Source organism: Tympanuchus pallidicinctus, unplaced genomic scaffold (assembly GCF_026119805.1).
Source record: "Tympanuchus pallidicinctus isolate F22 unplaced genomic scaffold, pur_lepc_1.0 scaffold3, whole genome shotgun sequence".
Classification (NCBI taxonomy): domain Eukaryota; kingdom Metazoa; phylum Chordata; class Aves; order Galliformes; family Phasianidae; genus Tympanuchus; species Tympanuchus pallidicinctus.
In genome coordinates this window covers 51,098,508-51,114,863 of record NW_026294747.1, presented here as the reverse complement: position 1 = coordinate 51,114,863, position 16,356 = coordinate 51,098,508, and the positions used below count along the sequence as shown (strand labels likewise).

The 16,356-nt window shown below is 44.2% G+C and overlaps 1 protein-coding gene across 1 annotated transcript; it reads left to right on the top strand.

The window, feature by feature from the left end:
* Positions 1 to 1,187: 1,187 nt before the first annotated feature.
* On the top strand, positions 1,188 to 13,995 carry LOC128086009 (SERTA domain-containing protein 2-like). Its single transcript, XM_052694087.1, has 3 exons — positions 1,188 to 1,417; positions 3,776 to 3,895; positions 10,350 to 13,995. The coding sequence occupies exon 3, from the start codon at positions 10,354 to 10,356 to the stop codon at positions 11,203 to 11,205; it is 852 nt and encodes a 283-aa protein (XP_052550047.1). The 5' UTR covers positions 1,188 to 1,417; positions 3,776 to 3,895; positions 10,350 to 10,353; the 3' UTR covers positions 11,206 to 13,995.
* Positions 13,996 to 16,356: the final 2,361 nt, after the last annotated feature.

Below are 16,356 nucleotides of genomic sequence, written 5' to 3'. Positions count from 1 at the left end.
GCCCAGCGCTCCTTTCAGCCGGTTACATACAGAGCCCGGGTTTGGGGTGTGGTTTTTCTGCCTCCTGCAGAATTGAGTGTGAAAGCCACAACGCTGCTTGTGAGATCGGTGTCCTGCCGTGTGCTGGGAGAGGAGTCAGACTGAAAGGCCATGTTTGAATCATAAAAAATTCATGTTCTTAAGTCTTCTGTTTGCCTTTGGATTTCAAGCAAAATGGGAGAGCGCGGAGGACTTGGAAGACGCGCTATCCCTAGAGAAAATATGGGCTTCTGTCAGCGTTAGGTCGTGAATGGGGGTGGGGGATGGAAGAAGGCCCGCGGCCCTGTGGGGTTGGCCTAGGCCGGGCCGTTGGGGTTTCAGGTGGCCCTGCTGGGGCTGACGACGGCTCCGACCGATCACTACGTGGAAGTCAGGTGTTGAAATCGGCCTTGCACAAGCATCGTGCCGCTGTCACTTGATTACCCAAACGCTCACGGAGAGCAAATAGGAAACGGCTGCGAGCGCGGCCAAAAAGCTCTCATCTGTAAAGGGAGAAAGAAATTGAAGTGAAAACGCTTTTCGGAGCGTTTGACGCGGCGTTATCAGCGGGCCGAGGCGCGTGCGCCCGCACGGCAGGACGCAGTTGTGGGAGCCCCTCCTTTAAACAGGGCGATTTCGGTCAGCGACTTTAATTTCACTTTATTTAGGTTTAATAACAGCAATAAAAGGAGGGCAGAGATGCGGGTTCCGCGCGAAGCCTGGCGGCGCGTTGCTGCTCCGGCCGGGTCCTAGCGCTGCGGGCGGAGCCGGGTGCTCCCCGCGGGTAGCGAGGCGTGCAGCCGTGCCGCGTGCCGCCCCGTGCCTGCCTGCCCCCCGCCCTCCGCCCGCGGCACCCGGAGCGCCGTGCCGGGAGACGGGTGGGTGGGGGGGACTCAGTGGCGCCCGCCTCGCGATTGGGCGAAGCCTGCGGAGAGCCCCGCCCACTTCAGCTCTTCCGGCTGTCTCATTGGGCGGCGCCGCGGGGCCAGCCGGAGCCCAACCCCCCCGGGCTCGCGGACCAGTGAGAAAATGGTTGCTGGGCAGGTTGTGACGGTCGCTGGCCAATAGGGACGCGGCCAGCTGGCGGGCGCCGTGCGCGCGGCGTTCCACTCCTCCCCCCCCCCCAACACACACACACACACACACACACACGCACATACCCCTCCCCGCCGCCACCGCTGTGGGTGCCGCGGGCGGAGGGAAGGGCGGAGCGGAGGCTGCCGGGGCCCGGCGGGGGTGGTGCCTCCTCCCGGTCGGAGTCCCAGCCCCGCCGAAGGGAGCCCGGCCGGTAGGCGCGGGAGGGCACGGCAGGCAAGCAAGCAGGCAGGCAGGCAGGCAGGCAGGCAGGCAGGCAGGCAAGCAGGCGGCGACGGAACGGGGACGGCCGCTCCGCTGCCAGGTGAGGCGCAGGGTAGGGCCAGGCCGGGCGGCGGCCCGAGGGGCTGGGGGAGGCGCCGTGAGGGGGCGTAACGGCCGCGCGGGGGGGGGGCGGGGGGCTGGGGCGCTCGGTCTTAGCCCCACGAGGGGAGCGCGAGGAACGGGCGGCGGGGCGCGGCGGGCCCGGAGGGAAGCCGGGCGGGCGCGGGGCGAGGGGTCGGAGCGGGCCGCCGCCGGGCCCGGGGCTGGAAGTTGGCCGCGCAGTTATAATTAGCCGCTCGAGGTCCGCCGGCGGCAGGAAGGGGGAGGAGTGCAACTTTTCGCAGCTCGGGGAGCCCGGGGGCGGCTCCGGTTACGGCCGGGGGGAGGTGCAGGAAGTAACGGCGCGGCTCCCGCCTGCTGCCACAAAGGCCGAATGGTGGCGGGGCCCGGGCCGTGCGGCGCCCTCAGCGCTCTGCGCCCGGCGAGGAGTGCCTGCCGTGCGGCTTCTGTGTGCGCTGCGTACCGCTCGTTCGCTACGTGGGTTGTAAGATCTGAGCCCGCCAACCTTCCCTCTGCGCTGCCGCTCCGTGAGATCGTGCAGGGGAAACGCTGTAACCTCAACGGTTGATGCTAAAGGGATTTGTTAAAGTGCGGAATAAAAGAGTTAAGTTTCATAACTCCTTGGACTCCAGCTCCTTCCAGCAAAAGGTTGGGCTTCTGAAATACAGTGGGCAGAACTCTGGGCCTTTCTTATCCCGAATCCAAAACTTTTAATTGCTGCGGCTTATTTGTTAGGGTTTTTTTTAGAGGAGTATTTAATACTGAAAAGAATTAGCACTCTGAAACGTTTGTCCTTTCATCTTTAGTGTGTAGAAAATGCGGCCAGTGAATGTTTCCCCCCCCCTCATGACTTAGCAGCTACACCTCAGAAGATCACCACGTTGACCTTTTAAGCTGCTGTGCTTGCAGCGAAACAAGAAAAGGACTATGAGTTATTTGTCTCATTTTTTTGGTTACTTATAACATTGGTCTTCTCATGATTTGCTGGCACAGGTTGCCAAGAGAGGCTGTGGATGCCCCATCCCTGGAAGCATTCAAGGCCAGGCTGGATGGGGCTGTGAGCAACCTGCTCTAGAGGGAGGTGTCTCTGCCCATAGTGGGGGTTGGAACTGCATGATCTTAATGGTCCCTTCCGGCCCAAACGTTCCTTCATAAGGAAGTCAGCTTCTAGAAGTGGGAGGGCAGTATTGCTGTACCTATTACTGAGGTTACATGGAGCATTATCAGCCATGAGCACCTCTGTGCTGTTTCACTGCACCTTTTCAGTTCCAAGAACCTGTGAATGGAAGAGCCTTTTGATAGGATTAGGCTGGGAGTTGCTGTCTAAAATCACATGTATTCATTTACTGTTCTGTCTGGCTAAATACGATACCAGCTTTCACTGCGTATTATTTTAAGCAGAGTTAAGTAGCATATGAACTGTTGTTCTTTAAATACAGTCCCCAATGATCATCAGGATAAAACTGATCTTGGATCTTTTGGTAACTGTGAAATGGTTAGAATGCTGTGGGTGGGCATCTGTACGTATGTGTGCATACACACAAGCACATTAAGTATAATGCAGAGGGTAGGCTGCCAGCCTTCATAAGGGCATTACATCTTGCAACTAAGGAACTTGGGTTCTCCAGGTGCAGCTGAGACCACAAGAACACGGATCATACAATTCCATCTGCACGTCCCAGCCTCTTCCTCAGATCATTGTCACTTCAGCCTTTTCATGTCCCCCTGTGTTTCCAGTCTTTGGTCTAATCCACAATTTAATCCGTGTGGTCTGTTGGCACACTGCAGATGTTGCTTTATCAGAGTTCTGATGAAAATGATGCTGTGCTGATTACATGCAGTCCTGGGGCATCCTGCCTGTTATCTACTTGCAGTGGTTCCACTTGTGCTGAAAATGAGAGGAATCAGGGCATTCCATAAAAACTGATCTCGTTTTGCAGCCTCTAAAAGTTAGGAGTTAATTCTGAAATGTACTTCACAATTCTCCTGATGTGTGATTTCTGATATTACTGCAATTGGAAGTCAGCATTCAGTAACCTGAAGAAGTACCAGTGCATGTTCTTACCCAAAAGCCCAACATGTGGAGGATCAGTGCTCTTCTGTCATTTTGGGGAAGAATACGTAATTTTCACGTTTCATGTCTTTGTAGGTGGAACTACCAGGTCCTCGTACTGCAGTGCATTGATGAACTCTTGTTTTTTCGTATTCCAGTTTCACTGCTTTAGTAGGATTTAGCACAGTCGTTCGAATAGCTCTATTGATTTGCAAGCTTAATCTTTCCTGTTTAAAAATATCATATCAATTAATTTTATTTTTTTTTCATGTTTTTCCCTTTAAGTCACATCATCCTACCTCTGTGGATGGCCTGGACCCCTGAGTAGCTGGAGGCTCTTTGGATGACCACACTTTATGCAAAATCCGGAATCTTCCTGCCTGGACTCCTCTCTCTTTTCTAAGGGTATCTGCTTGTATATTTTTAAATCTTCTGAGCATATTCTATGTTCTCATAATCAGCTGTAGGTGTTATTTTTGTGGGCTAGAATGGTAAACTGAATAATAACGTTAAAAATTGCGGTATATATATTTCAAGGCCAGGCTGGATGTGGCTCTGGGCAGCCTGGTCTGGTGGTTAGTGACCCTGCACATAGCAGGGGGGTTGCAATTAGATGATCATTGTGGTCTTTTTCAACCCAGGCCATTCTGTGATTTTATGATTCTGTGATGATATAGTATAAAGTGAAGTGCTTTAGGCTTTGTTTAGGTGTCCAGATTTGACACAGGTAATAAGCTGTAAATTTTGTTTGTTTTGTGATCTACATCTAGATCACTGTAACCCCAGAATATGTCAGTATTGAGTAGGTGAATACATTCAGTATCTCTGTTTGAAGTTAAAGATCATGTAAGAAAAGAGGATTGATAATTATTCACTTGATTACTGGTTTGTCCTCACTTTGAAAGTTCTAAGGATCATTTGCCTCTCCAGTCCTTTTTCCTTAGGTGGAACCGTGGTTGTTTGTCTCTTGTTTGGTTTCGTGTGTTCTCAATTATGTTCTGGTTTTATTATGGGAGTTCGTTGATTTAGTAACTCTTGATCAGGTGTTAGCTCTTACCATCTACTATTGATCTCCAGTTTAAATGATTCCTGTCTTCCTGCTTAAAAAAGAACCTGAAAAGCCAGCCAAACAAAAAAAACCCACACTCCACGCTCCTGAAAAATATCTGCTAGATGCTTCCTCGTTAAAAATACACACCTGTGAGCTTTGCTTGTGTGTGTGGAGCTACAGTCACAAGGGAAGAGGAGAGTAATGCTGGTGGCTCTTTTGTTTAGTTGTTGGGTTTTCCCTAAGTATGAAGAATTGTATTTGCTTAACAGTAGTAATGCCTGAGTACATCTATATTATCAGCCTGTAGTGATAGATAGCAGTTGCTAAGAATGTGTTTTGTTTACAGTTGTAAATTGCCCAGAGCTGCATGTTTGTACCTTGTGGAAAATGTACTTCACAGTTGAGGGTCGTCTTGTCCAGAGTGAGATGTTGTGCCCTGAAACTTAGTGTGGTGTAGCTTTTAAAGCAAAGCTCTTATCAGCACCAAAGAAGGGAGTAGGGAACTTAGGAAGATGTCCTCCAAATGTAGGAATTAGTATTAGACATAATATAAATAGATGGGAGGTTGCCTTCATCTAAATTCTAAATAGAAGTAAAACTTGCTCATAAGTGCTTCGTAAACATAATTTCAGTCCCTAAAATATTACTGTATGGTAGATATTTGTTCCGTTTCCACAAATACTGAAGGGACAGTGGGAAGGTTATGAATTCCACAAAGTAATTCTGTGCTTAGCTCAGTCTTCCTCTCACTTCTTTCCTGTTCTTAATTAATGAATACTTTTCAGCCTATTTTTATTTTCTGAATGCAGGAAAAGATGCTAGGTGCATCCATGTGTGGAGTGTTCTATTTTTGTTATTTGTTTGGTTGTTTTTTTTAAGTCTGAACAGTGGCATGTCTTGGGTCTGTGTTCTGGTTAGCGGAGAAGTAGCAGGAAAGACTTTGGTGTTAATAGATCAGGATTTCGTGACCCAACGTTGACCTCAGTTCTCCCTTCTTTGAGCAGCTCTGTTCTGACCATCTCTAACTCCTGTAAAGAGACTGTTACATAGGACTTTAGGTATGGGAGTAAGCTGGTAGGACTGCACTCCTCCCTATATGTACATTTTTAGCCACCTCTAGCAGTTACTCATCTTGGCTAAAACGGGGCAGGGCGGGGAGGAGGGGACTTAAATACATCTTTGTGTGTTTTACAGTGTATTCTCGTCTGGGTTACTTTCTTACTCTCCAGTCTTTTCAGGCATTTAATCCTCCTGCCCCTACTTCCCCTTAATTTTCAGTCGCAGCCGGGATGTGGCTGTGTGGGGATCTCCAGCAGCTCAGATAGGCTGCCCTGTGAGGTCTGTTGACAGCTTACTGTGTTATGTAAGTCGTGTTGAAGTGATCAGTGTTAAGTCCAGATGGAGGGAAAGGATTTACACTTTTAACTCTACCTTCAGTCGTACCTTTTTCCTTTGCAGCTTCTGATAGATGCAATACTAGCCAAGACTCCACCCACCACTTAATTAAAACTTAATGAAGTTGTGTTGCCTGTGCTCAAACACATGTGTGGTAGGGGAAAGGTATCATTAGAACCAGCATGCAGCGTACGTTGGATAGTTCTGGGAGATTTCCATTGGCTGTGGGGATGTTTGTCGTCCTTTGTGTTTCCTGCAGATGGATGCATGCTTGTGGCGTGTGCCTGTGGAAGGAGGGCAGGAAATCAGGTTATCAGCCAGCTTTAGTCAGTTGCTATCAGAAGTCTGCAGTCAGGCTGGCTCTACGTTTGGTGTTTTGGATGGTTATGTGCCTAAGGAGACTTTTAAAGAGAATTACCTGTATTATAAATAGTGAGGAGTCTCTAATATTGATGTGAATTCAAGGTAGTACAGTTGTCCTACTGGAAACTAGGCAGGCAGCTTTCACTTAGGAGGTGCTTACATCTGTTCAAATCTAATATTGCTCTCACAAGAAACAGTCATTTATCACCAGAGACAGATTAAGGCTGAAAAACTTAACACTGCATGTGAAGAATTAAGCAAGTTTGAATTTAAAGATAACCTCAGAAGAGAAGCCAGAAGGGACTGGTGAGAGGAAATAATTTGGACCTCCTGCATGGTGCGGGCCAAGCACTCTATTGGTGATCTAGGCATTTAAACCTACTTAGTGGTAACAGTAATTCTTGTGTAGTTAACTGCAGTGCTGCTTTTCTGCATGTCAAGTTTGTGTTCATGCAATTTTGACTTGCCAGCCAGCTTTTATGTACTTATTTTTTGAAACTTTTCTTCTCTTGTCTAAAAATGAAAGTTCCGGGCAGTTCCACATTCTACCTGTTGCTCACCTCTCTCTTAAAATGTTGTGGGGAGGTGAGGAAGAAGAAATGTAGTGGTAGTTTGCTTAAATAGAAGTAATGGAGAGTTTTCACGTGCTGTGTTCTTTGTGGCTGTTTCCAGCTGCACTTCCTAACCATGTGTCAGTGGCAGCTGCACTGCACTCTCAGACCCCGTGACAGATGGAGCTGTGTTTTTCATCTGAAATGGTGGCACGAGTCCTGCATTGTCTGCGACACGTTGCAATGTGAATTTTTCTTGGTAGCCTGGAATGTTTCTTCTGAGTAACTGCAAGCTCTGAGCAGGCCTGTGTGTTTGCTGTTCTCTGCAGATCTGCCAACCCATAACGTGCCTCTTCCCTCCAAGTTTTTTTCCAACTTGGGTACAGTGTAGGGTTACAGAGCATGGAGGCTTCTGCTCTTCTTAGCAGGGAGGAGTTTCTATTAAATGGACTCTGTGGAACTGAAAGTAACTGAGGAGCCTGCTGGCAGGGGCAGAATTTCTATGCGTGCCATAGATGGAGAGTTTGGCACTCCTAAACATTAAATTCACTCTGTTGGTTTTTTTTTTCCACAAAATAACTTCAATTAAAGAGTGTTTAGTCCTAAATGGGCTGTGACTCTGTTTGCATTACTGTAATGAGAGAGGATGAGAAAACACCAGAAAACTTGTTGAGATGCTACATTCCTTATTATGCTTTTGTGTTTTTTTTCCCCATAACAAAAGATTATAAAAGTTGGATCTTTGAACTTTTTCTTAATGTTGAGGGAAAGAGTGGCTTACAGTGCTATCATAAAAGGGTGTTGGTTGTGATTTTTGGTTTGGGCAGTGCTGCAAGAGGACAAATTGCATGTGAGTACAGAGCAGTTTGTTAAGAATATGACCCTGTCAGAAATTCTTATGCTCAAAAGTAAAGCAAAAGACCTGATAAAATGTGGATTAGCTGGTAACAAAGGGACTCTGTATCTTTTGTAGGTCAGCAGCTGAGTATGTTTGACAAGAAATTTCATGTCTCCTGTAGCAACCATGCCACTGGTCACTTCTAAATCCGCTGTACTGGTGGCACTGTTTTTTATTTGCCAGAGACTTGAGCAGCCTTGCAATTAGGCAAAAATCAAAATGATCAGGCAGAATTAATGAAATGTAAGATAGGAGTATGTTTAAATCATAATAATCAGAAAACTCCCCCCCACACACACAAAAGGCTTTTGCAACATGTGGAGAATGAGGAGTCTGTAAAATAGAAGCACTTGAAATTGTTTCTTGCACTTAGTTCTTACAGTTCCAAGTACTGTCAGACCCGAGCTTTGTTACGTATGTCAGGAATACTGTAGGACACTTCTTTATGAGAGGAAAGGAGGGTGTCTCCTATGGGAGCATAAAATACTTAGTCTAGCCTACTGTATGACTTGAAATGTTAAACATTTGGGTTTGAGTTGTTCTGTGAAATGATGTGTCCTCGTGCACGTTTGCATGCTCTTTAAGCTTGCTTACAGAATTGAAACACTAGCACGTTTGAGATGTCAGAGGTTAAGATTGCTAACAGCTGTAAAGTGGCAAAACCAAGCATTCTGAATGTATGAACCATCAGAATTGCTGTTCCGTGTGTGCTTTGTATTTTGTTCCTTTGGGAATAGGAATTTTGGTCTGCTTGAGTAGAGAATGGGGGGGAAAAATCCAACACAGCTAGTATGTGGTGTGTGGGAACTGATGGTGCTTAGCAGACACAGAGCTGGTTTGATGTGTACTTTTGTTCCTTACAGGAAGGGTATGTGGGCATGCCTTAGGTTGCACAACCTTAAATGCTATTTAAGATGGAGAGTTAGTGATTTCCGTGTGATTTGTCACTGATACTGTTTCTTCACAGTATGCCACGCACTGGCATATCTAGCAACAACTTTATTGTAAGGGCCTGTGTAACTTGTAGTTTCCCCTGGTTTGTGTGCGATGTTACCAGTTGCAGGCAGTATTGCTGATAGTTTCACAGGCAGTGCCTATCGTGTACGTGCACATCCCCTTTTAATATTGGCACTTGAACTTTGTACGTGGATTGGTGCTGATTTTGTTGTAGCCGAGTGCTCAGTACTGCCTGGCTCTGTTTGCTTCAGATGGGGTGCAGGGCTGGGGGCAGTGTGGGCACATGAGGAGGCACGCAGCATTCAGACACCTCATTTTTATCAAGAGGTTCAGCTGCTGCTCTGGTAGTTTGGCAGAAAAAAATCAGAGTAGAACACATTCTTAAGCTTACAAAGTTTAAACTTATATTTGAAGCTTAGAAAAATTGCAGCTTTGGTAGAATTGTGAGAAATGAAAGATTCACTTAATCTTTTATTTTAATAGCAAAAGGGATAGCTAATTGTGTTTATTTTTCAAGCTACTTACCCATTAAGCAAAAACACATTCTTACAACAGGCTTAACTTATGTAGGTGTGTCCCAGAAACTGTGGGTATGATTTAGAAGTTGAAAACATAAACTGCTCTACTTGCTGTCTGTTTTTCATGCATTTCTAACTGAGAAGAATGCCTGCTCATTTTCTGTTCCTCCAGAGGAGCTGAGTTCTCCAGCAGCCTTGTCCAGGCACGTGAACGTAGCCATGGAGCCCTGCGTTGCTTCCTGCAAATCTGGAGAAATCCCAGAAGTAAAAGAGGCTTTATCCTGCTGCCATCTCCTTGTTCCCAAAAGTCTAGCAGCTGGCAGCTGCGGCCATCAGCTGAGCTGCTGCTGGCAGTGCCCAGTGCTCACATGAAAAGGAAGCTGGGAGGCCCTGTGCAGTGTCTGGATCTTTGTACGTTCAGGATCTGCCCTTGATCTGCCACTGAGTGTCTAATGTACAATTGCTTAATTTTTTAAATTGTTTGGGAGTGAGGTCCCTGTATTCCTCGAGCACATCAAGATGTGTGTAATCAGTATTTACCAGTGTTTACTGTTCACTACTGAACTTCTGTGTGAAAGACTCCTGCTGGATATCCATAGAGTTAGGTTACTAGCAAGTTGTGAACTGGTGGTCGCTGGTACTGGTAATGATTCTTTGAGCTCTGAGACACTGCCAGATTTCCTCTCGTCCCTTAGTTAAACTGCTAAGCAACTATTTCCTTTCATATGGATGTAAGACTTTAAACTTCATTAATGAATCTCATATGCTGTGTAATTTTAATGACAGAGGTTAAAAAACACAGATAACCTATAAAGTTCTTATTCTCATAGTAGAGTTGAAAGTAAACATTAAAAATGGGAATTGGAAGTTCTTAAGCTGCTTTTTTGGACAGCAGTTACTCTATTTCTAGTGTTTTCTCCTTTGAAAAAATGTTGTGAAACAGTGCAGGTGGAAGGTGCATCTTCTGAATTAAATTCTCTTGTATGGGATTTTGTACTGTCTTTCAGTGTTCTACAGCATTAGAATTTTAAGTCAGCCAGTTGCTGTGGACTTCTGAAGGTGCCTGTTGAGATCTTACAGAAGTGACCGTGTTGGCCAAGGTTAATTCAGAGTTCTTCTCTTTCAGGTTCATGTTGGGGAGAGGCCTAAAACGCAAACTGAGTGACTATGAGGAGAACATGGCTGGTCTCTCTAGTGCCTTCGATTCCAGTCGAAATCTGCCATATCCAGTTAAGAGGCAGCTGGTGCTTAACATGTGCCTCACCAAGCTACAGACTTACAAAATGCTGGTGGAACCGAACTTGCACCGCTCTGTCCTCATAGCCAACACAGTGCGGCAAATTCAAGAGGAAATGAGACAAGAGAGTAATCAGCAGGCAATTACTGTCTGCACTGGCATTACTCCTAGTTCTCCCAGCTACACAGGGATGGAGTCATCTGGGATTTCCCTACAGCTGCCTTCAGGTATTAGTCAGCAAGAGTCTAACTGTTGTGACTTGAGGTCTGCGGAGGACCCGATTGAAAATAGCCTGCTGATAGTTTCAGATGATGATATGTCGTCTGCTATTTCGTCTATTCTGAAGGATTTAGACTTTGTAGAAGATATAAGCCCACCTACTTGTCTGGTTCCTGCTGGAGATGAGCAGCCAAAGTTTCCAGAAAATCCCGGTCTAAAGCTAGAAGACGACAGACAGGATTTGAAAGGAGCCGAATGCGTGTTTGGTTCCTTTGAGATTTCCAATTCAACCAGCTACTTGAAGGATCTGGCAATAGATGACATTTTTGAAGATATCGATACTTCAATGTACGATTCAGACTTCTGTTGCCCCCCGCTGATGCCGCCCAGGCCACCACCTCTTGCTACAGAAGAACCGTTGAAGAGCTTTCCAACTTGTAATTCTTCTTCGGCAAACAACATTCAAATATGTAGAACAGATCTGAGTGAGTTGGACCACATCATGGAGATTCTGGTTGGGTCCTGATATTTGTTTTACCCAAAGATACTTTTTGACTGCCGCTTTCATTTGGTTTCAGGATAAAAGCCACTGGAAACGTTGTAAAGAATTATTTAAAACACAGCTAAAAATAACTTGTCTGTAGTGAGGTTTCCTAAATAATTCCAAAACTTTTAAACCTGGAAGGTGGTGGTCCTTTTTTCTTTTTTTTTTCTTTTTTTTTTAAGAAATATTTATTTATCAGAACTGTGCAATCATCTTTTTTTCCCTCCAGGGTACATGTGGAACATTAGGCACATACCCTTCTCACCCCTCATGCCTCTTTCAATAAACTTTTTTATGTGCAATTTTTAATTTGTCAGAAGAATTTACATGCAAAACAAATTTCATATGAGATGATCTTTTACAAAGCCTCCACTTTATTTTTAATATCAGAGTCTATGCCACGTCAGCATACGTCGAGTTGCGTAGTTGGATTGAATGGATGCAGACACATTACTAGAGATGGGTATATTTTAAAAATGAGACAACGCTTTGCTTTCTTTTGGTCGGAAAAGCAGATCAAGACACTTGTCAACAAAGTCTCTTGCATTTTCTAAAGCATTCAGAACTATTTATTTTTGTAAATTTTATAGTCTTTCTACATTTTACTACGTTATTTCATCATAGTTCAGATATAATGGACTTCTAGTTGGATGTGTTTAGCACTACCTCTGAGCTGAAATGCTTTAACTCTTTCCAGTGCTTCGTCTAAGACTGCAGATCTTTTTGTTTCTGTTTTTTTTCTGGGGGAAAGTACTTCTAACTCATCGAGCTGATCCTCTGCCAGTGACCCAGCTGATTGGTGAAATCAAGGGTATTCGATGTTTAAAAACTTTTAAGTATTTACAAATGTAATTTATATGTAGATTGTGCAATTTAACATTTTTCTGTCAGTATTATGTGCTTAGATTTTGAATAATCTTGGCGTTCTTTAAATTAAAACTTAATATGTACAGGTAGCTTTTTAATCTGTTTTGGGAAACACTGTCCTCCAACCTTGCTTTCACTACGAAGTTTAAGATGATTTTTATGTGCAATATTATTTAAAAGAGATCCACGTTTGTATGCCTGGCATTGTAGAAAGAAACGCTTCAAACTTAAAGCTTCTAGCACCTTTGGAGGATACTCAAAGAGTCAGCGTTGCTGTATCCTTTGAGAGACAAAGTTGAGAACGCTTCTCGCTGCACCGGTGCAGTTCTGAATGCTCCTGAAACGCTCACGAGGAAGCGGTGCTGTGGGAGCTCAGGGGCTGCCTGCGTGCTTCCAAAGCGTTCTGGTGGTTGCTAATGATGATTATGCTGCAGATTGTACTGAAGGATGGGGGAAGGAGGGGTTTGTGTGCGTGTGGCAGGTGTGTCTACCAGTATATATAAGCGCACTCGTTAACTGAAGATGAGATTTGCAGTGAGAGCTATTTCTCTGTCAAGCAGTTTGGCTACCGTGTTTCAGATTGAACTGAGGTCTGTATTTGATCCTTGCTGTTGTCTTCTGAAGTACACACTTGCACACTAGTGGTTGGTTTTTTGTTTTTTTGGTTTTTTTTTTTTTGGGGGGGGGAGAGTTTTGTTTTGTTTTTTTAATGACAGAATTCTACTTTGCTCTTGAAAGCTGCAGCACCTGTCTCATAAGAAAATTTGTAGTGGTAAAAGCTTTGCTTTGGTTTTATTTTTTGTTCGTTTTGTTTTTGTTCTGCTGGGACTCTAAATGAACGGGGCATATGCAGAGAAAGAAAACACTGCCCAGGTGTTGCATCTCAAAAGTTGGAGCCCTGGCCCTGCTGAAGGTGCCAGGATGTCACCTACTATTTCTAGTCTTAACTGATGCTGTAGCACACCTACCTTGTGCAAAGATCTCCATTTCTTACTGTGACTGTGTTAACAGTGAGCTGCCAATACAGTTTGGTATCCCAGACCAGTGGAGAACCAGTTCAGGTCACATCCTCACAGCCATCTGGGTTGTTCAGCAACCGAAGGGTATAAATGTATTTATATGCATATAATGTATTGATTCTAATATAAAACTTCTGATCTAAAGTATTTTGAATTGCTGGATAAAGGGATTTGTTTGAAGAGTGTATAAGTAGTTCTTGAAGAGGTACAGCTTCAGAATGTACACAGATTGTGCATTGTGTATAGACTACTCTGGCTTTTCCTCAGCCTCTACTTTTGTATTAAAGATATGCCTGAATAAATCCTTGAAATATTAAGGGCCTTCTGCACTGTGATGAAGCAGAGTTATGGTTAAAAATGTCTTTAAATTCAGCGACGAGGAATAGAGCAAAAAGACTGCATTTAATTTCTTCTTGCATTTGAAAATATGGAATGTTACTATGCAGTAAAGGTATTTTGGTATGAAAATTATATCATGTAGCAAATAGCAAACAGTTAATAAATCCACTTACCTTGCAGCCCCCACAAGGAGACTTGCTTTTCAGCATTTACATGCTAAAAGTTTTTTGTACACTTCAGACATAGATTAAATTGTTGGTACGTTTCATCAACAGTACAAAATGTGATTTCTGTTCAATCTCTTGCCACAAAGCTCCATTTCCAATTGGTTGCTTGCATCACAGTGCCAAGACCGTAAGCTGGTATGTAATGCAGTTGGGTTATGTATGGAATTATGTGCAAAGGGAAGTTTTATTATTTTTTTTTAAATATGCACAAACTAATTTTAAAATCCTTCCATGTAAAATGAAGTTAGAGGCTAGTTGTGGTGGACCTATTTATTGTATGTTTGGAAATAAAAGCCACAGTTTTGCAGTTTAACCATTTATATTTCGAAGTCTTCAGTATTTCTTTCATAAACAAATGACCTTTGCCACTCTTCAGTCATCTCTCTCCTTTCAAAGATGTGATGTTTTTCCATAGGTCCCTACTGGAGATTACACTGATGGCTTCAAGTTTAAAGTTCTCTGCTCTCTTCCTGTTGTCAACCACTAAAATGAAGTTCACTGCAGAAGAGTGGGAATCCCTCATCTTAATGGTAGAGCTACTGACTGCAGCTTGTATGTGAGGCACTCCTCCTGCCTGTTGCCACAGAGGCTGCTGAGCACAGCCTGATCAATGTGAGTCTGGAGGTGACTCCCCAGAAACGTGCTTTTGGCTGTGAGGGCATTGCAGCAGCACAGAGCCGCTCACGTGATGGGTCCTGGAACTCACTAATAGGAAAGCTGCCTTCGTGAAGATACAGTAGTGCAGCATATTAAGAAAATGAGGGAATCAGATCATGCTGAGACTTCAAATGTAGTGAGAGGTTTCTCTATTTGCTTACCTCAGTTTTAGCCACTCTGAAGGCTCTAGCTTCAACATGATGCACAGTGCTGGTATAGCATGGCTGGCAGGGGAGGTGTAGGCAGCACTTGGAACGCTCTGGTTGGATCAATGTTCTGTGTACTGGGAGATGGAGCAAGAGTAATTTCCAGCTCACACAACAGGGAAGTACACACAAGAAGGTAACCTATGCATGAGTTCTGCGAGGAAAATGAATTATAATTAGTTCCCAAACCAATTTTGAGTTATTAAAAACCAGTATTAGGAGAGTTAAGCTATTAAGATGCATCAGTGAGGTACGTATTATTAAATCAAGCATTCGTGGAAGTGGGCAGTTGTTTGGCTTTCAGGTATTTATCTAATATCCTAGTATTCATCATTATCTTGCCTTTAGTGAAAAAAGAAAAAGAAAAATCTGTAACCTTCATTCCATACATTTTTCCCTCATTAGAACCCAGATAGAACTGTTCTAGACTGGCTGTGCTTTGGCACTTAAGGTGAGCTGGATGGTTGTGGGGTTTTTTGCTTTTTTTTTTCCCCTTCACTCAATGAAGGTAAACTCAAATCTAAGTGGCTTTGTGGATTTAACATTTAATTTGAATGCAGCTTGTTTTTAGTTAGATTTTCTCTGCTGTTTTAACTGGACTAGGAATAAGTATTGGTGGGCTACTCCCAAGTTCACTCTTAAGGTCAGTCTATAAATGCTGTATCTTATAAGTGCTGTAATCTGTGTTCACCTCTGACTACAGCACTTTGGAGTGAGTTAGAGCAGGGCCTCTTGCCTGTAGACAGGAGCACCCCTCATGTGGAGACAAATCTATAGGGATCAACGCCAGCATCTAAAGCTTTTTTAAAATTCATATACCTAAGAAATAGAGGGTCTACAGTATACTGAGGAATACTTAGAGTGTATACTCACAGGTGTGCTCATACTGGGGTCTGGATTGCTGTTTATGTTATCAAATTATATGTATTTTAATTTGGACTTCTAAAAATAAGCTCTAGCAGTAGGAATGTGATGCTTCAAAGACAGAACCTCCCCAAACCGTGCCTCTCTGCTCTGTTCAACTCTAAGGATTGATTGTTGGAATAAGGGTCCCTAAGAGATTGCAGCTTTGAACAGAATATCATTGAAATGTTTTCAGTCTTTCACGATGGGATTGTTTGGGGGTTTTTTTTTGTTCTATTTTACTCAAAACTGTAGACAACGTTCCTCCTATAGAGGAACCATTTTTGTAACCACATCTCTGATTTGAACTTTGTAGAACTTTGTTCTATGGATATATTTTCCCTCTAGTTTCAAACAGGAGGAAAAATGCATTTCTGTCCAGCTCTGCAATGTAAAACTCTCACCTTGCTTTAGTTTTCATCTTTTCAAAACCATGAGCAAACGCCAAGCTCTGTGGTATTTACCTTTCACAAACGCAGAGTAGAGCGACAAGTTTATCAAAACTAGAGTATTTCACAGCTGGGAGCTCAAAAGTAAGATTGGAAGTGATGAAATTCGTAGCTTAAAACACGCTAAGTTTTGAAGCTTCTCCTCCCTGTATCATTTTCACAGAACGAACACCTGCTCCGACTTCATACAATTGTGTATTTCAGGAGTTGGTGAGTGGTGATTGTTAGCAGGCTTGGCTTCGTGCCCAGGAAGGCAACAAGGAAATGACAAAAGGAAATGAACAGAGAGTATTTGTGCAAAGCGCATCATAGGGTTTTCCGTCACCCCTTGTTTCCAAAGATAAGAATAGAAGGCAAGGCTGCTCTACAGCTGAAAATGATCTACTAACAAGTTTGGAGAGGCCTGTCTCCCTTTCTGTGTGAGTATCCCCCAAACAGCTCGTGTCCTAGTTCTGAGGCAGGCAGC